Genomic DNA, 20,911 nt, shown 5'->3' on the forward strand with positions numbered 1-20,911 from the left:
CCAACCCATCTTAATGGAAGATTCCTAGTGAAGCACCTACTTATTTGCATATCTCTGGACGAGCTCTCCGATGACAATTCAAACATGTCCCTTTCCAACACGCTTTCCCACCTCTTCCTGTGTATCCATCCAAGTTGAACTCTAGGGGCAGCCAGTATCTTGAATATCTTAGAGGCTGTCCCTTTGGTGTTTTTCCATGATGTTACCGATACACAGACAAAATATCGAGTTTTAAATTTCGATATACAATTATATCGAAGTTTAAATATCGAAGGGACATAATATAGAAGGTAAGTAATATCGACACTCTTAATATCGATATTAGTAATATCGAAGTTTTAAATATCGATGTCAGTAATATTGAAGTAAATGATTTCGATGTTACTAATATCGATTTTTAAATAAATGTTGTGTATATTATATTGTATTTAATATGTTTTATAATTTATTTTTAATGTAATTTAATTAAATGTTGTCTTTTAGTACTGTACGTTATCAAAAACAATGGCCCTTGACCGAATTAATTTAGAGATTTAATCACACTTGTAATCATTAATTACTCAGTTTGAGCCTTCATTCAATTGCTCCTGGTATATAATCCAAAATTCTTTATAGAATTGCAAGACCCAACACAATCACTTGGAGAATTAGTTCATTTTATTTCTACTAGACATGTATGTTCCTTTTATAATTCAAAGGTTCAAATACAGTTTTTTATTTTCAATATTTAGGTACAAAATTGAGAGTGCTCATAAGAACATGCATAGAGATAGTGCTCAAGAATTGGCGCATGTGATTAAGAAGAAGGAAAGAAAAACATTTGGTGACAATATATAAAAACACAATACTGGTGCAATAATTTCAAACAGTATCAACTTGTCCACATTCAAATTTCAAAACCTAGTGCTTCAGAGTTAGATCTAATTTATTTTACCCACTAGCACATTAAGGTTTTTTGGTGGTCCAAGGGGGTTCAAACTCAATATATCGACGTTTCGACCCGACTTAATGCTTGTGGGTAATTGATAGCCTCTGCTTGCGGGTCTTCTTCAGGACAAAAGAGCACCCTCCGTACGAGAAGGGTATGGTTCCCTGATGAGGGTTAAGGTACTCAATATCCGACCAGAGGTGTCTGGGTCCGTGTCCCAGAGATTTTCTGCACCAAGATGATGAATCTAACTTATTTTGGTTGTGATGTTCATCTATCATTCATTTCGTTTTAAAGAGTTTCCTTTTTAAGGGTTGGGGTCAGAAGAATTATCCCGATTTGTGGGATCTACACGGATTGTGCCGGTGAGGTCACTATCGTTTTTTCACTTTCTTCAGTAGGGACTCTCCCGACTTCAGAGACCCGTCTCAGCCGTCTCCGTGGCTATAGACGCCTATTGCCGATCTCCGGCGTGCATCTTAAGTGCACCGGAACTATTGTTTTCCTTCCTACGGCAGTGACTCTCCCAACTCCAAGCTGAGACAGCTGAGCCTTTCTTTGGAGTTGGGAGAGAAATAATTTTTACCCCTACGCTATCCAACACTTTCCCTACTGTTGCACTCTCTGGAGGTGGAATAGTAATTGTTACCCCTACGCTATCCAACACTTTCCCTACTGTTGCACTCTCTGGAGTTGAAATAGTAATTGTTACCCCTACGCTATCCAACACTTTCCCTACTGTTGCACTCTCTGGAGTGGGAATAGTAATTTTTACCCCTACGCTATCCAACACTTTCCCTACTGTTGCACTCTCTGGAGTTGGAATAGTAATTGTTACCCCTACGCTATCCAACACTTTCCCTTCTATTGCACTCTCTGGAGTTGGAATAGTAATTGTTACCCCTATGCGATCCAACACTTTCCCTACTGTTGCACTCTCTGGAGTTGGAATAGTAATTGTTACCCCTACGCTATCCAACACTTTCCCTACTGTTGCACTCTCGGGAGTTGGAATAGTAATTGTTACCCCTACGCGATCCAACACTTTCCCTACTGTTGCACTCTCTGGAGTTGGAATAGTAATTGTTACCCCTACGCTAACCAACACTTTCCCTACTGTTGCACTCTCTGGAGTGGGAATTGTAATTTTTACCCCTACGCTATCCAACACTTTCCCTACTGTTGCACTCTCTGGAGTTGGAATAGTAACTGTTACACCTACGCCATCCAACACTTTCCCTACTGTTGCACTCTCTGGAGTTGGAATAGTAACTGTTACACCTACGCCATCCAACACTTTCCCTTCTGTTGCACTCTCTGGAGTTGGAATAGTAATTGTTACCCCTACGCGATCCAACACTATCCCTACTGTTACACTCTCTGGAGTTGGAATAGTAATTGTTACCCCTACGCTATCCAACACTTTCCCTACTGTTGCACTCTCTGTAGTGGGAATAGTAATTTTTACCCCTACGCTATCCAACACTTTCCCTACTGTTGCACTCTCTGGAGTTGGAATAGTAATTGTTACCCCTACGCTATCCAACACTTTCCCTACTGTTGCACTCTCTGGAGTTGGAATAGTAATTGTTACCCCTACGCTATCAAACACTTTCCCTACTGTTGCACTCTCTGGAGTGGGAATAGTATTTGTTACCCCTACGCTATCCAACACTTTCCCTACTGTTGCACTCTCTGGAGTTGGAATAGTAATTTTTAATCCTACGCTATCCAACACTTTCCCTACTGTTGCACTCTCTGGAGCTGGAATAGTAATTGTTACCCCTACGCTATCCAACACTTTCCCTACTGTTGCACTCTCTGGAGTGGGAAAAGTAATTTTTACCCCTACGCTATCCAACACCTTCCCTACTGTTGCACTCTCTGGAGTTGGAATAGTAATTGTTACCCCTAAGCTATCCAACACTTTCTCTACTGTTGCACTCTCTGGAGTTGGAATAGTAATTCTTAACCCTACGCTATCCAACACTTTCCCTACTGTCGCACTCTCTGGAGTGGGAATAGTAATTGTTACCGCTACGCTATCCAACACTTTCCCTACTGTCGCACTCTCTGGAGTGGGAATAGTAATTTTTACTCATACGCTATCTAAAATGTATTTAGCTTTTTTATTAGTATTATGTTGTTATTAATTGTTATTTATGTGATTATTTTATGTATATAAATGTATTAGTAATTTATTATATTTTTATTTGTTTATAAGTTATGAAAATAATTAATTTAGAGTTATTATTATTGAAAAATATATTATGCACTATATATTTATTAATATTAATTTGCATTACATTATGTATTAATTTTAAATATTATAGTACATATTTAAATATATTTATTACATTTATAAGTATTATTTTGTTAATATTAGATTTTTATTTAATTTAAAAAAAACTATATTTTACAAAAAACGATATTTTTGTCATTCTATATATTTTTTTCGATATATTTGTACCTACCTTGTTAGGGATAGGATTCCGATATTTTTGACTTCGATATTTTTGTTCCGATATTTTTGTATATCGATATTTGTGTTATCGATATTTTGTCAGACATTCGATGTTACCCATTGTTCAAAGAGTGAGAGGTCTAGTCCCTGATACTTTTGGTTAGTCACGCAGTGACTCAGTTGGTAATGTCTGAATCCCACTTATTCATTCGGTTTAAATACCCCTTTGCTATCCTTGCCTAATCTAACTGCCAAGATTCTACAGTCACGATCTTTCCATTTTTTAGAATCCATCCTTCATAAGCTGGTGCAAACTGTGCATCATAATAAGTAGGCGTTAGAGGGGATGGGAATGTTGTCATCTCTTTAGATTGCGTCCCATATACCTAAAGCTGTACTTGTGATATGGCAAACATGTAGTCTATGATTTCTTGCTATTTTCTGAAGCCAAATGGCGTCCAACATTGTTCTGCCTGCAACTACGTTGTCTAAGTGTACCCAGTTGCAAATGGATGCCCTCAAGAACCAGTGAGTCAGAATCTTGAAATGTGAGGCTCTATAGTAGTTTCTGATGTTTGGTAGTGCTAGTCCTCCCCTTTCCCAAGACATCATTAGCATGCTTCGCAAGATCCTATCCGGTGCCCCTTGCCACAGAAAAGCCACTAAATGTTTCTGTAACATCTTAAATGCTTCCACCTCAATATTGGAAATAAAGGAGTCTTGGTATTATTACCATTGTAATTTGTGCTATTTTCCCTGAACACAAGATAAAGTGATCACTCCACCAGTAAAGGCCCTGTTTCGTCCTTTTAGTTAGTGTAGGGTTCTTAGCCTTGGAAAGATCAGTAGTCGCTACATGTCAGTCAGTCAGTTGCCCTGTAAGGTTTCCCTTGTATCTTAAGACATCACATTAGCCATCCTGCTGAACCTCCCAGACCTGACAAGTTTCCCATATGTTACATCCTGCATTATATTTCTTGCCTTTTTATTCCTTTCCCTTTAATGGCATGAGACCTGGTTCACTGTGTTCTGGTTCTCAGAACTTTCCTGGTGATGCATTCTGCATCCTTGAGTCAGTTGTACCTGGACTTTGAGGCTGCTTACATGATGCTGTGCTGCTGAATAAACCTTCTTAAATTCTACCTGTTTCCTGAATTTCTACAAATTTTGGCGACGAGGACTCCAGCCATCTACAGCACAGGAGCGGAGTGAACCCAATTTTCTTTTATTTGGGACTTATTTGGACCTTTTTATGAACATTCTGCTATTTTCTACCTAAGGAAAATATTCCTTTCGAACTGTGACTTCCTGAATTTGTTCCTTCTTTCATCCTGCTACTTGGGAAATTTTGCGTGTTTTTATCTTCAAAATTTTATGGGATTTCTCGTGTTGCATCTTTCAATCCTGTGCCTGCTACCGGCGATCTTACCGAGAATTCCTTTTGCCTGGTTACCGAAGGCACTGTTCTTCTTGTTGCCGTCTGCTGCCTAGTTACCGAAGGGGGTGTTCATCTCTACGCGTCAAATATCGTGTGTACCTTGAAGCGTCACCGGCAGCAAGTGTTTCCCAGCAACGCGTCGAATATCGCGTGAGTTCTCAGACGTCAACCAGCTAGTTGTTTCCTAGCAACCTATGCGTCTCACGCGCACTGGGACATGCTGAATTTGCTGACGTCACACGACGCTACGACGCTACGTGCTACGTGCTACGTGCAACGTGCCGCCATTTTGTTCATTTGGCATCCTGTTACCTGGCAACAACACACGATCACAAAGATGCCGTTTTTCTTCAACTATTTGTGAAACAATTTGCTTTATTCACAAGCGCTTTCACATTTTCTACATTTTACAACATTTGAGCAACGAAGGTACTTTATTATTGTCCAGCTACAAGAAGGAACTTACTTTTCACGACTTTTGTCACTGTGAATTCTTCAGTAATGCTATATATACTTTAACATCCTTCTTTTCAGCACGTTTACCATTCCAACATTACTTGTACTTTATCTATTCTTACAGTTGGGATACATTTTATAGTGTATTTTAGAAAATTTTGTCATATTGATTGTTTATTTATATTGTTTCTTTTTCTTACGTTTTAAAATGCAATTTGATCCTCCTGCTAAATTTATACAAATCAAAGGTGATCCTCCTTTACCTTGGGCAAGATGGAAGGAGGAATTCTGCAATTATATGAGGGCCATAGATGGAGAGAGAATGGGTGCAGAGAGAAAAAAAGTATTTTATTACATTGCCTTGGTTCAGAAGGGCAAGAGATTTTTAGAACCTTGCCTCAAGTTTCTGCTCCTTCTGGAAGTGGTGATAACCTTAATGTTTATTCTGAAGCTCTTGCTAGACTGGAAAAAAGGTTTAAACTTACTGCCAATATTGCTCTTAATCGTTTTAAATTTTATACCAGAGCGCAGAAACAGGATGAATCATTTGATGATTTTCTTACTTCCTTGAGAGCTTTGACTCTACGCTGTAACTTTGGTACAATGGCTGATGAGATGATACGTGACCAAATTATTGTTCATGTTAAGAATAAGAAGGTCCAATATAAATTATGGTGCTTAGGTGATCCTAGTTTGGAAGAAAGTATTGCTATTGCTAAGTCTACAGAGATGTCTGAAAAGTGGATGGATATTGTAGATAAACAAAGTGCCAATAGCAACAAAACCAATGTTGAGGAAGAAGTATGCTTAGTTAAGCCCAGGAATGAAGGAAAAAATGTTATTACCACACATACTGGTACTAAAAATTGGTCAAGTGGTAATCATAGGAAACCTGATATTAACGGCAATTCAGTTTCCTGTTTTAGGTGTGGCAATAAGTCTCATATCGCTTCTTTTCCAGGATGTCCTGCCTTAAATAGAACTTGCAATGTGTGTGGTAAAATGGGACACTTTGGTAATGTCTGCAGGGAAAAACGTTTTAATACACAAGGACGAACAGGACAATCACGTTCTGTTTCTAATTATCATACTCCTGTCAAAGTGTCTTCAGTTAACAATTCTGAAACCACATCACAAGAAATTACAAGAGGCTTTGTTGTTTCCATTTTACAAAGTGGTACCATTGTTCTGACTAGTAAGAAATCACCTAAATGCATGTTTGACATTTTGGGGGTTGATGTTGAATTGATGGTAGATTCTGGGTCCCCATGGACCATTATCACCAAACAATACTTTGATGAGAAGTTACATGATGTGTGTGATTTTTCTAAATTACAACCATCTGATATTTTAGCTGAGAGCTTTAATGGAAGCAACATTTCTATTGAGGGATTTTTGAATGTACCTTTAACTTTCAGAAGTAGGTTTGCCTATATCAAATTGTACATAGCTTTCAAGGGAGTAAATGTTCTTGGATGGCAAGATCAATGGGAACTCGGTATCAAATTGAATCCACGAGCCAAGGATCCCATTGAGCTTTGTAGTGATAAGGAGATGGTTAATAGCATTAGTGATGGGGAAGAGGATGTTACTTCTTTTTGGAGTAAAAAATTTGACAAAGTATTTTGCGATCCAACTAGGAAAATTGAAAGGCTTTGCACACAAAATATTTTTAAAACATGGTGCTATTCCTGTGAAGCAAAAATTGAGAGGTGTACCTCTTAATGTTAGATCTGAATTAAAGGATATGCTGGATGATCTTTTAAAGGATAATATCATCGAACCCATAGAGTCATCTCAGTGGGTTTCACCCATAGTTCTCGTATGAAAACCTGATCAAAAATTGAGAGTCTGTATTGATTTGAGGGCTCTTAATTCAAACATCGTTATAGATTGTCATCCGCTTCCAAATATCAATGAATTGGTTTCACTTTTTGTTGGTGCGCAGATCTTTTCCACCCTGGACCTTAGATCAGCGTACCATCAAATAGAGTTAACAGAAGAATCTAAAAAATTCACTGCCTTTATTACACCAATTTTTTTTTTTTTTTTTTGAAGACCAATGGTCCCAAACTTTATTTAGTTTCACAGATGAGTTAAACAGCAGTCACACAGTGTCATAACAATAAACCACTACTACAAGCGGTACTCGGCTGTCAGTACAGAACGACATGGCAATTAAATACGAGTGAAAATAAACAGTAGCCAGTAGTAATGCATTAGTTCACAAGCAGCGGTGCTAGGAAATGTCTCGTGCCGCAGTGCCTGCGGCTCATGGCACTGCGCTAGGACCAGTGTGCTGTAAGAAATCCGACAGTCATTGCATTGAGTTATGTTCCCTGTTCAGTACAGTAGCGAGCTGGAGCAGGATCATATCCCCCGTTGTCACATTGATCGCTGGGCTTCCGCTGCCTGTACATGAAAACACCCAGTTGCCATTGTATGATACGGAAACAGGGAGGGGGGTGTCGAGCATTAGCGCGTGTACAAAATCAACAGTCTCTGTGTCAACCAAAAGGTATAACTGGGAATTAAAAGAGGAGGGGGAGGGAGAAACATTTCAACAACTGCTGGACTAGTGCATGTGCGTATGGTAGTGTGTCTTGAATCCTAGCCGTGTGTGGTGCACCCTGTACGGGCTGCGCAGGGGCGGGGGTGATCGAGGATGTGATGTCGCTGCGGCCGCGGGGGTGGAGGCGGGGGGGGAGGAGGCAGCGGGGGGTGGGGGAAGGGCAGCGGCGGGGGGGCGGCAGGGGACATCGCTCGGTGTGCAAAAGCCCGGTAGTCGGGGCTGGCGGCGGGGGGGGGCGCAGCAGCGGTGGGGGAGGGGAGGGGGGGACGCGGCTGTGGGGGGGGGATATTCCGTGACCTATATGGACAGCAAGCGACAGGGCCTCTTCTATTCCGCGTCAGGTTGGCATTCTATACCGGCCCGGGCGCATGCCCTGTGGTACGCGATCAGGGTAGCGTCCCAGTCTTGGGCGATCGGGTATTTCCGTAGGCCAGTGGTCTCCTCTCTGTGTAGTGACACACTCTCCGCACTGGCCCAGTTGCCAAAAGAGCGACGCCAGTCTGCAGGGCGCGGTGGGTTGGCGTTTTTCCACCGTTTCGTAATGAGGCGTTTAGCCGTTATGAGGCCTAAATCCCAAAAGCGTGCCCGCAGCTTGGTCTGCTTGGTTCTCCTGTAGAGCCCCAGTAGGCATACTTCCCACGTCTTGGGGAGAGTTTCGCCCGAGGCCGCCGTCAGCGTGTCAGTGACCGCTGACCAGTACGAGGCGAGGTGGGCGCAGTTCCAGAGTGCGTGCAGGAAGTCTGAGTCTAGGAGGCCGCATCTGGGACATGCCGACGAAGTGAGTCCGAAGTAGCGATTCAGTTTGTCAGGAGACAAATATGCTCGATGAATGATATAATATTGGATGGTTTTAAATCGCGCGTTTCGGGGAACATTTCTAGCGCCCGCTAATATTGCGGTCCATTGTTTGTCCGTCCAGTCGGAGCCTCGGTCGGTCGTCCACTTCCCCCTCAGCCTTTGGGAGGAGAATTGGGTATGGGTGTGTAGTGCCTGTGCCAGCCAGTGCACTATATGAGACCCATTGCCCATCACGTGCAGGTACTGGATGAGAAGATGAGTGGGCGGTTCTTGGCTCATGTCACCCCATGCCTTCGTCAGTTCATGTAGGAGTCCGGCGTGTGCCAGGAATTGACCCACTGGCAGCTCGGTGTCTGCGGTCAGGGTCTCGAAGGGCAGCAGCACTCCGTCGCTATAGAGGCCGCTCAGGTCGTCCAGGTCTGCCGCCGTCCAGCTGCGTAGCGCAGTCGAGGAAAGTATGCTAGTGCCCAAGGGAGTTCCCAGTAGTGGCAGGTTCGGAGCGTAGGGCACTGTACCTTTGGTAAGTCTGAGGGCCCGCGCAAAGCACCGCTTCGCGATCGCCACATGGACTTGTGTGGGGCGTCGCCCCTGCGTTAGGGGGTGGAAGAGTGTGAGCACCTGCACGGGGGACAGAGTGGTATCAGCCGTGGCCGTGTCTATCAGGTTCTTGCCGCTCAGCCAGTAAGTGACCCATTGTAGCTGGGCTGCTAAGTAATATAGCTCCTGGTTGGGGACGGCTAAGCCTCCAGCGTCCGTGGCCGCATATAGAGTCTTTAACGCTACCCGTGGTCTCCCTTTGTTCCAAATAAGGCGCCTGGTGAGAGTTTCCAGCCCTCTGAATATGCGCGCTGGCACATACACTGGCAGGTTAGCATAATAATAGAGGAGCCGGGGGAGCATTATCATTTTGGTCAGTGCCACTCTGGCCGGCACATTCAGCGGGAGGGAGTTCCAGAACGTGACCTGGGCCGTGAGTGAGGATATAGCCCTTACCAGGTTACCCTCCAGGAGATCCACGGGGTCTCGATATATCAAGATCCCTAGGTACCTGAATACCGTCGGGTGCCATCGGAGCGTCTCCCCCATCATGCGCACCTCACATTGCGGCATCTCGCTACTGAATGCGTAGGTTCCCGATTTGGCCCAGTTAACGCGGAGCCCCGACATATCTCCGAATGTACGGAAGATGTCCGCGATTGCCTCAGGTATGCATGTGAGATCTCTGACATACAGTAGTAGATCATCGGCATATAGAGACACCGAGTGTATGCCGTCCGCTAGTGGGATGCCCCATGCGGCGCCGGAGGTGCGGAGCAGTTCCGCCAATGGCTCCATCGCCAGGGCGAATATCATAGGGGAGAGGGGGCAGCCCTGTCTGGTACCCCGCCCAATGCGGATCCTGTCGGAAAACAACCGCCCAGTCCGGACACGCACTTCGGGCGCCTGATAGAGGAGCCCCACCATCTGGATATAGGCTTCGCCTAGTTCGTATTTCTCAAGGACTCGGAGGAGATACGGCCATTCCACCGAGTCGAACGCTTTTTCCAGATCGAGCACGATGCACCCTGAACGCGGCCAGGTAGGGGTTGCATACCGTTGGATCTTAAAAAACCGGCGTAGGTTGTAGGACGTGCTCCGGGTGGGCACAAAGCCATTTTGATCAGCGTGCACCAGCGTGGGGACCAGCGGTGCAAGTCTCCGGGCGAGCGTCGCGGCTAATATTTTATAATCGGTGTTGAGGAGTGCCACTGGTCTGTATGAGCCAAGTTCGGTCGCCTCCCTACCTGGTTTCAGCAGAGAGACCACGTTAGCTTCGTTTAGGGACGCTGGGAGCTCAGCATCTTCCAATGCCGCCTTATACATTCTCAGCAGTTCTGGTATTAGCACCAGTGAGTAGGCTTTGTAGAACTCTGCCGGGAGCCCGTCAGGGCCCGGCGCTTTGCTATTGGAAAGGGAGAAAATCACGTCCCGTAGTTCCTCACCGGTAATTGCAGCACCCAGCTCCGCCTGGTGGGCAGCAGTAGCTGTTGGGAGCTGTAGGGTCGTCAGATAGTCCACGATCTCCGCCACGGTGGCCTGCAGCCGTGTGTTATACAGGGACTTGTAATGTGACGTGAACGCCTCGTGGATCTGTGTCTGGGTGTAGACCTCAACGCCTTGGGGCGTACGGATCGACAGGACCGGCGCAGACTGCGTGTCCTGCCGTATCAGCCACGATAGCAGTCTGCCAGGTTTGTCCCCCGCGTTGTGAGTGCGCGCGGAGTGGGCAGCGAAGTTAATGTTCTTCAGGCGCTCCATCAACGCAGCGTGATCTGCCCTGGTCGAGATCAGCTGGGAATCATCGCCTCCCGTCGCCTCCCGTTCTTTATCCAGTAGCGCCTCCTCCACCCTTATCAGGTCCCTCTCCACCTGGCCTCGTAGGCCCGCCTGAACACTGAGGCAGCCTCCCCGGGTGACCGCCTTGAAGGCGTCCCACTCAAGTCTCGGGGAGGAGGTCGAGTCGGTGTTGTCTTCAAAATATTGAATGATTCTCCTGGACATCTCCTCCCGGAATGGCGGGTCGAGTAGGAGGTCCGGCTGTAAGCGCCATGTGGGTACGGGCGGACGTGGGCGCCGCCATCCATAGACCAGTGTGTGCGGGTTATGGTCCGAGTGCGTCCGTCCCAGATAGTCAGCGTCAGTCACGGAGGAAATCAGGTCGTGGGACAGCATGTATCGGTCCAACCTAACATGCAGAGAATGGGCTCCCGAGTAATAGGAATACACCCGGGCGGTGGGATTCCTGACTCGCCAGGCGTCGTGCAGGTTCCATTGCGTCGCCCAATCGGTTAGGGCCCTGGAAGTCGCTTGCGCTGGGGTGATCGCCGCTGGGGGGGACGAGCGGTCAAGGGAAACATCTAGTACGCAGTTGTAATCCCCGCCCACCATCAAGGGTACGTCTGGCCAGGGCGCAATTACTGCCGACAAGCGCGTGAAGAATTTCCCCTGTTCCACATTGGGTGCGTATATGGAGGCTATGACAATTTGCTGTCCGTCTAGTCTACCCTGTATGAAGACGTAGCGTCCCTCGGTGTCGATATTGCTGTGTGTTAGTGCGAATGGAACCCCAGGTCTGACCCAGATCAGGGTCCCCCGCGCGAACGCTGAAAAGGTTGTGGCATATATCTGCCCCCTCCACCTACGGCGAAGTGCGGCCACCTCAGCGGCGACTAGGTGTGTCTCCTGCAGTAGTGCAATCTGGACCTGATGTCGCCTAAGGTATGAATACACCTGGTATCTACGTGAGGGTGTGTGCATGCCCCTGACATTCCAGGTACAAAATTTAACCGTAGCCATCACAGTATGCATCGCGCTCAAGCACCCAGCCCCCCCCCCCAACCCCCAGCCCACCCCACCCACACACACACAGCGGCCGCGGACAGTGGCTATTGTTACCCCTTGCCCACTCCCACAGTCCCAGGGATGCACGTTGTAGCATTGTAATGTCCACACTAGTCTCAAAAGGAAGAACTTTAACAGAAACATAATACCAAAAGGGCAACGACAGAACGAGTCGCCGCCCAAACGCTCTATCGAGCTTAATCAATCCGTGAGTTCAATGGGGGGATGACGAAGTTCAGCACGTGAGTAAAGCAAGTGAGTTCAAGTCGCCAAGAGAGCTGTGGCAGCTCCCCTCCACGGGCAGTATGTCTAGGGGCACCAAATGTCAGTGGCAGTGTCCGCAGACAAGTCATGGTTCCCAATGTCGCTGGTCTCGGATAGTCCACCCCTGGGGGGGGATCCCATCTGCTACTTCCACAGGGGGGGCCACTCACCTCTAGGGGTCCGTCCACCCCACCAGATGCTTGCTCCCAGTGACGTGTCAATGGGACCGCTCCAGCCCCTCTCTCGGTGTCACGGCGGGCTGTGCCGGGCCGGTAGGTGGGGGGATCAGGAGTGGAGCTCATATCACGGAGATGGGGCTGTATGTGGCTGCCGTGGGTCTCAGAAGTGCTGTTGTGGACTCCCGGACAGGGCAGCCTTAAAAGTGACCAAACTGACCCAGGATGCCAATCGACGCCCAGGCCTGGGCTAGGTTGAGGAGGGTCGTTTATGCTATCAGATCCGATGTTTGGGGTGTGACATACGGCAAGCCCTCAGGGTTTGAGTCATCTGGCAGTCCGTACATGAAATCGTCGTCCTCGCTCCCGCGTGATCTTGGGCTTGCGTTGGAGATCAGGATGGGCGATTGTGAACCACTGATCTCAGCCGTTCTCCGGATGGCCTCTCGATGTTCAATCAGTATTTGCTCTGGGGTGGGTCCGATTTCTGCGTCTGTGGTCGGCGACCCGGGCCTCGAGACGTGTCGTTGTCTCCGCCTGCGGGTACCTCGATTTCGGCGCTGCTCTTTCGGCGCAGGTACGTAGTTCGCATCCACTCCTGAATCCAGCCAGGCCGCCGCCGCCTCTGGAGTATCGAAGAAGTGGGTTTTGTCCTGCGCCACCACTCTGAGACGTGCTGGGAACAGCAAGGAGTACTTGAGAGCCAGGCGCCTGAGCCGTTGTTTTACCTCGAGGAACGATTGACGCCGGCGCTGGACCTGAATGGTGTAATCAGGGAAGAACATCACCTTGGCGTTGTCCACCTGTATGTCCGACAGTTTCCGCGTTTCGCGGAGAATGGCGTCCCGGTCACGGTAGTTCAGCACCCGCATGAGCATTGGCCTTGGGCTGGAGCCCTCCGGGGGTGGACGGGACGGTACTCTGTGCGCTCTTTCCACCACAAAATGCGGTGACAGGGTGCCTTCTGGTAGGAGCTCTCTGAGCCAGATCTCCATATGTTCCGCAGTCTCCCTCCGTTCCCATCGTTCCGGCAGGCCCACTATGCGTACATTGTTTCTTCTGGCCCGACCTTCAGCATCCTCCGCTCTATCCTCGAGGAATTCCACCCGGTTGAGTAGGTCACGGACGTGCTTATCTGTCTGCGTCAGCTTGGGTGTGGTCTCCGCCATCGTTTGCTCCAAGGCCGTGGTGCGGTCAGACAGTTTCTTGTGGTCCGCTCGAAGGAGTGTTAAGTCCACAGCCACTTTATCGATCCTGTTCTCCAGTGACGTACGGGTGAGCTGCATGGATTCCTCCAGGCGTTCCATGGCCGCCAGCATAGTGTCCAGTTTGGAGGCGGTTTGGTCAGCCTCTGTGTTCTTCACCATCTTTCCTTTGCTCAGTGTCCCACCGGTGCCGGTCTTCGCTCTGGTCCCCCCTGACATGTGGGTGGTCGTCACGGGTAGGCAGCCGGTCAGGCAAGCTTTCACGGTGAACGCTGTTGGGGCCCGTGCGTACTAGCCTCTCCTGGTCAGGCCGTCCGCTCAGCCCGTGCCGGGCGGTGTGCGGGATCCTGGATGCCACCTGACGTTGCGTGGGGCACCGTGGAGCTCGGTGCCGGATTAGCTGAGGTGGAGAATGCGGAGCTGTTCTGGGTTCTCACCCGCGTGGGCCTGGGCAGGTCCCCTGGTGTAAGGCCGATTGTTAGATGGGCTGTCTCGACGTGGTCGCGGTCCGTGTGTCGCGTGGGCCGGGCTCTTCAGCACTGGATGGGTCCGACGTTGACCAGCGGCTGTATCTGTACAGCGGGTGGGTTCCGGTGTCCAGGAGGTGGGGCCGCCCAGCTACCGTCGCCGATCATTCAGGCCCAGGGGCGACGTCGATAGTGCGGGTCACCAAGTAGTGGAGTGCGATAGTCCTCCGGCTCCCGCTAGTTTTGGCGGGAAGTCCCCCACACCGGCAGGCAGGGCGGGTCAGCAGTGCAGGGCGCCGCGGGTCAGTGTGGCGTGCCTGCTTGTAGTCTCTGGGATCCCCGCGCCGTGGGTTCACCGGGGGTACCTGGCGCTGTGGTACTGTCTCGTCCCCCTCGCTGGGCCAGTGACAAGGCGGCTGGCGAGTGTGAGGGTCCAGGGGGGCAGAGCGGGTCAGTTTTCGCTGTGGTCTGCCGGGAGCCAGGGGCAACGCTGATCAAATGGACCCCCAGGTGTCCGAGTGGTCCCCCTCTCCGGTGCTCGCAGGGCCTGGCAGGATGCCTCCAGGGTCGGTCGGCAGGGCGGGCCGATTTCACCGCCTGCCGTGGGCCAGGGTTGGATGCCTTGCAGCTGAATCTGGGGCTCCTGCACGGCTGGAGCGCTGGTGGGCGGCCGGCGTTGTGGCGCGGTCTCCTTCCCCTCCGGATCGCGCCGGGGAGTGCACACGTGTTGCGGCCTACCTCGTTGGGCCGGATCCCCGGTCTTGGGTAGATGGGGCCGCCGACCGGAAGTGAGCCCTGGGCGGGCAGGTGCAGCAGCAGCCGACGGTCGGGGGTCCGGTGCTCCGATCCTCCTGAAATTTTCAGGGATGGCAGTGCCGGTCCCCGGGTGCACTCGGTCCGAGTTTGGGCCCGAATGCTCCGGAATTGAAGGAGAAATCGCCCGTGGAAGGGGAGCCTCGCTCGGAGCTCTACCCGGGCACGTCCTCTTACATAGCGCTCTTGGCCACGCCCCACTGCCTTTATTACACCAATGGGTCTCTTCCAGTACAGAAGAATGCCATTTGGATTGGCTTCTGCCGCTTCTGTTTTCCAGCGTGTAATGTTTCAGATTTTTAGAGACCTTGATTCCTATGTTAAGTACTTTCAGGATGACATTCTAATTTTCTCTAAAAATAATGCAGAACATTCTGCCCACCTTAATGAAGTGTGTTCCAGATTGCAAAACTATGGTCTCACTCTTAAAGCACATAAATGCAATTTGTTTAGAAAATCAGTGGAGTATTTGGGGGCATACTCTTTCAGGGGAAGGTTTGGTTCCAAAGAAATCGAATGTGGAAGCCATTCTTAATGCCCCAGCTCCCAGGACTTTGAGGCTGCTTACATGATGCTGTGCTGCTGAATAAACCTTCTTAAATTCTACCTGTTTCCTGAATTTCTACACCATAATTTCCCGATTTAAATCTCATCGCATTATTAACTCTCCCTCTGCAAAGCCTTGAAGTTATCTCAGTATCGTGGTGTCCTAGAGAGTCTTTTTGTCCACATAAGGAAGCCATTGTTAGAATGTCACTTCTTAGTCCACATGTGTCCATCACAAATTTCCGATGTGGACTATTGGTTCCCAAAATAACTACTGTAACAGTGTTCTGAAGCAGAATCTCTACTCCATGGGTATTTTTTGTCCCCCGTTGCATGTCCTTGGGTGTTATAGTGCCTTCTTTTAACCATCTCTGTCTCTCCTCTTTCTGGTATGCCTCCTGGAGAAACACTAGATCTGCTTTGTAGCCTTCAAGTTTGAAGCATACCCATGATCACTTGGTCAAGGAGTTCAATCCCCCAATGTTAAGGTTTGAATGGTATTGGTAGTTTCTCTTCCTCTTCAATACCATTGTGCCTCTTGTTTATGTCCCAAATGTGGATTATCTGTAGATACTGTCCCATCCCTAGTTCTCCTGAGTCCTGTCGCCACTCAACTGCCAATCAAAGTTACCACAGTCAACAGAAATCATTAAGGAACAAAACAAATGTAGGAAAACCTGTGCTGTGGTAAAACCCTCTTTCCGACGGATCATACTGATAGCTTACTTTGTATTCAAGCCTTGCCGGGTTGATCTAGCTTTCATCAGTGAGGCCCTTGTGTGTCTCATACAGGCAGAATCCATATGTATTCTGTACAAGGGGTACGTATTTGTCTGCTTTCATTGCTAGGGAGTTAATGTCCCTAGAAGGGCATGTCCCTTATGTCCCTTCCTAGGTTAATGGAGTGCTCACTTCTACTAGAATTAGGGTCTGCATGGAAATATCCTAGCATTCTGCCTCGATTGATCTGAAGTGTCTCTGTTTTGCTAGTGTAGTTTGAGCAAGGTCCTACAACAATAAACAAAACCACCCTCTCACCTTGGAAGGTAAAGAGGCACTTATTTCCTGCTTCTTTAGTGAGCAAATCCTTCTCTTGGTACAATGTCATTTTAGGAATTATATCTCTGGGTTGGTTATTAGGTCCTTGCCTTTTGGGGCCCACCCTATGGACTCTTCCAATCTAAATGTAACCTCCCTCCTTTAAATCAAGCATCTATGCCTGCTGTCTTTTAGAGTAATCTATGATGGCATTTTCTTCCCTTTTTATAATGCTCATGTTTGAAGATTCTCACACTTTGTGTAGAGGATTTTGCTAGTCCATTTCTCTGAGCTTTCTTGTCATGACAGGTCACGCCACCATGTAGGCACTAAGTTGAAACAAGTATTAATTTAAACACTATGGGCCAATTTATAGGTACAGAACAATATGTAATTCAGCCTGCACGATTAAGTGTGCAATCTGGGACACTTTGTTATATTACAGAAAATGCACCTGTACTGGGAATAGTGCATTTGTGAACAGTAGACTGGCTGTTTAAAGACGCTGGTCCACCTTCCATTGCACAGGTGGCAACAAGCCTCACATTTAAAGGAGACAAAGATCCACCTGTGGCTTCTGTGATAGCTGCAGCCCACTGCAGGGGGATGCCCCGAAGGATCCCTGGCACCCACTTTCCCACTCTAAAGAAATGTACTCTGCAGCGCCATCTGTATGTGGTTTACCGTCAGTGTACCTCCTGACTATCTCTTTGGCTCTGCACCTGCATCTGTAATATGGCATGGACACTTCCCTCAATTTCATACAGTGATGCCCTGTGTATATGAGGGCACGCCCACTTCAGATTGCTCTGATGCAGTATGAATTACAGCAGGGGCCTTTCATGCATCGACCGTCATATCTGTAATACTAAAGTATCCCAGGGATGCAAAAAAACAAATAAGGCAATCATGCTGGCTGCAGTTCTGGGGGCAGCTTTTTGAAGTAAAGTTTCTGGCTGCCCTTTGTCTGATATGACGGACCAAAATTTATGTTACACCAACATATCCAGCAACATTCTCCATTAATCAATCTCCTTAAATTTACAGTGCTTGCAAACATGACCAAATTTCTCTCTCAATTTTTTTAATCATGCTTTCAGGAAAACTGCACTGGATCGCTACGGCCTAGAGCAGGTGGGCTTCACCCACATCCTGAATGCTGCCCATGGTCGCTGGAACGTGGACACTGGCGAGGAATACTACAGCGACATGACCATAGAGTACTACGGCGTGGAGGCGGCGGACCTGCCCAGCTTCCAGCTCTGCGAGTTCTTCTACCCAGCGGCCAAGTTCATTGATGAGGCCCTCGCCAAACCAGAGAGTAAGTGTTCTTCACAGCAGGGGTTCTATTACAGCAAAACTGGAAGTCCATGGGGGTGGGGGCAGCCATTAACAGGACAACTGAAGACCTACACCGGGTAGGACTAGTGCATATTAGGAGCTTAAGAGAGATAGACCTGCACTGCACAGAGATACAAGCCTACAACACGCAAGTTAAGGGGAGGCGAGGGAGATACAGACAGAAGGATTGAGAACAAGACGTGCACTGCCCAGAGATAGACCGATTCTGGCAAGGATAAGGGATCATGGGAAAACACAAGCAGCTGGGAGCCTGGTCAGCATAGCGCAAGGGATGAGGGAAGTGCTCAGTTGTTGGCGGTGGGGTCACCGACACTCATTTTTCAAGACCTTGACTTATTTTATATCATCAAACTTTGGACTCAGAGAAAGAGAATGACAGAAAAAAAGATAGACAATAATCAGAGGCAAAGGCAGGGATGAAAAAATCTGCAAGTGAGAAAGAGGCAAGAAGGGCAGGAAGGTGGGAAAAAAAGAGGCATGAGATGCACTCAAGACGAGGTTGCCTTGGTTTTGAGCAATCCCAACATTCGGTAGCCCCAGAAGTAGACTTCTAAGAAATGCTTTATTCCTTGCACTTAAAAAAATTAAATAAAAAAAAAACACTGGGTGAGAGAGCATCTGAGAGCTGGTGAGAGATAGTTTTGCGGCTTATTATTTTGAATAATCAGGACTTCTGTAAAATGTCCTCTCCTTGAACAATGTATCGATGGCCAACATCCCCCCCTTTAAATAATCTGCACATTGCCCAGACGCTCCAACTCCATATTAAAAACTGCATTTCCTACGAATCCCTGTCTCCTTGGCATGTGGCTTAACAGTCCCGCTCTCATCCATCATATGGCTGACCCGCTCCAACTCAGCATTCTAGTAAATTGCTAATCTGCCCCTGGTTCTCCATTTTCACACTCATTTTCAAATGGCTTCCCTGTCCAGTTGGCCTACCCATGATGAATCTTCACATGCATGCCCTTGCCTTCAAATGTCTATAAATCTACACGTCTGGGCATAACAACCACCCGCTCTTTCATGAGGATAACTGTTGCATTGCTGACTCACACCTCTTCCCTTCTCTCTCTCAGGTAAGGTCCTGGTGCACTGTGCTATGGGACGCAGTCGCTCTGCCGCCTTGGTCCTGGCTTATCTAATGATACACAAGGAGATGACTGTGGTGGACGCCATCGAGCAGGTCCTTAAACACCGCTGCATCCTGCCCAACCGTGGCTTCCTTAAGCAGCTGCGAGAACTGGACATACAGCTGGCCGTGGAGCGAAGGAATGCCAAGAAGAATGCCCAGAATGAACAGATTCAAAACAGTGAGACCATCTAAAACTCCCTGCAGATAAAGACTAATTAAAGGACATCTAAATGATGGGGAAAATTGGGCAACAGTGGGCCAAACCATCAGCCAGGAAAGACCCAAAAGAGTTATGACTAGCAAGACCACTTGGAGTAACACTCTGCGATTCCCTTTCCCTCGCCGCAATCAGGCCTGGAAATGCAGGTCTGTCGCTTTGAAAAGACTGCATACCTGTTGGCGACCTAGGTTCTCTTTTTCAATAGTCTGTCATAGATTCGGACTAGGTTGGTTAAGAGGGTTTAACGCCCCGATGAGAAAGCGATAGAAGCCGAGTACTTTATGTTGTGGAAAGCGAGAGGTCCAGGTCTGGGAATACGACTCAGTGTCCAAGATTTCCTGGTACAGTTGAAGGTGATCTCTTCACCTATTGAACCTGGTAGGTGGAGAGGAATGGACTGGAAGGCCAAATTACTTTCACATGGCCAACTATTTATACAAGCAATGTGTACTAGTCAAAAGGGTGTGAAAGTTTAATCTGTATAAAGTAGATGTGGTTTGTATGGTCAGTATTGTCCGAGATTCTCATTTCGAAGCGGTCCATGAAACATACTTGTAGTGACGTCACTTGGCTCAATACATCCAAAACCTTGGCAATCAAATGTGTTTGAGGAGGTTCTCCCATGATCGTGGCAACAAAATCTGCCAATCTCATTCTCGTCCTTCTTTAAGATGTTCCCTGAGAGTCACAACTATTGCAATAGCTCAGCATATCGAATGGGTTTAACATGGTGTTTTAAAATGTTCATTTTCTCTGGTCTTTATTTTCAGTCCTGGTGTTTGTGTGTCTGCAGTGGACATGTAGGTTTGGGCAAATACTTCATGTGAGGGATCCACTGTCAATGGGCTTTGAAAACAGATTATCTGTGCAGCCGAAATGTGATAGGGGGGGGGTGGGGGGGGGGCCAGGTGGGGTAACATCCAGGACACCCGGAGGACAGCTGCAGAAGGACAGACAGAAAGTGTGCGAGAAAAAGCCAATGATGAGCATTATGGTGTTACAGACAATTCAATTAAAGAAAAGAAGGAGAAAATAGAGGCAGACCAGGTCTGTAAAGGTAAAGGATGCCCATGCACTAAGAACTATCACATTGAGTACAAAGGTTAGGCATGAAACTTACAGGGAAGCTTAATGTCTTCGTTATATATTTGGGTAGCAAATATTCTTTTCTTTGCCTGCGCTAGGAGCAACAGCAGTATATTCTGTGTGTTTACCTTAAACCACAAATAAATATACAGGACAAGTCTGCAAGGGTTCAGCAGAAAATGAACTGTGGGGGCTTCCTATGGAAACAGAGACAGCATGCTGTCATTCAGAAACAACACTGACTGCAATAAATACAAAGAATAAAGAAAGGAGCGAGATGGTCCCCTGTGCTCTCAGTAGATGATATCTGTCAAAAATATGCCAATAGGAAACGATGTGTGAAAGAGAGAATACTTACAAGAGAGCCAATAGGGGAGGCAGGGCCAACAAGAAACCAGGGACTGGGGCAAGCACATAAAAGCAGGAGATAAGTAGCTCTGATGAAGTGAGCTGAAGACCGCAGGGGTTTGAAGCTGGGGATGAAGCATGGCAGGTCGAAAAAAGTGCTAACAGTGGCATAACACAAGAGTGCACTGATGCAAACCTCAGTAAGGAATGTGGA

General features: G+C 47.8%; 1 protein-coding gene across 1 annotated transcript in view; it reads left to right on the forward strand.

Annotated features, from left to right (window-relative positions):
- The window catches only part of DUSP29 (dual specificity phosphatase 29), a 122,346-nt gene extending 102,575 nt beyond the window's left edge, over positions 1 to 19,771 (forward strand). The window contains exons 3-4 of the mRNA XM_086921816.1: positions 17,647 to 17,867; positions 18,988 to 19,771. Of these exons, the coding sequence (XP_086777942.1) occupies positions 17,647 to 17,867; positions 18,988 to 19,235 (469 nt within the window). The 3' untranslated portion in view covers positions 19,236 to 19,771. The remainder of the gene's footprint in view (positions 1 to 17,646; positions 17,868 to 18,987) is intronic.
- Positions 19,772 to 20,911: the final 1,140 nt, after the last annotated feature.

This window comes from Lissotriton vulgaris, chromosome 5 (genome assembly GCF_964263255.1).
Source record: "Lissotriton vulgaris chromosome 5, aLisVul1.2, whole genome shotgun sequence".
In the NCBI taxonomy this organism is placed as follows: Eukaryota; Metazoa; Chordata; class Amphibia; order Caudata; family Salamandridae; genus Lissotriton; species Lissotriton vulgaris.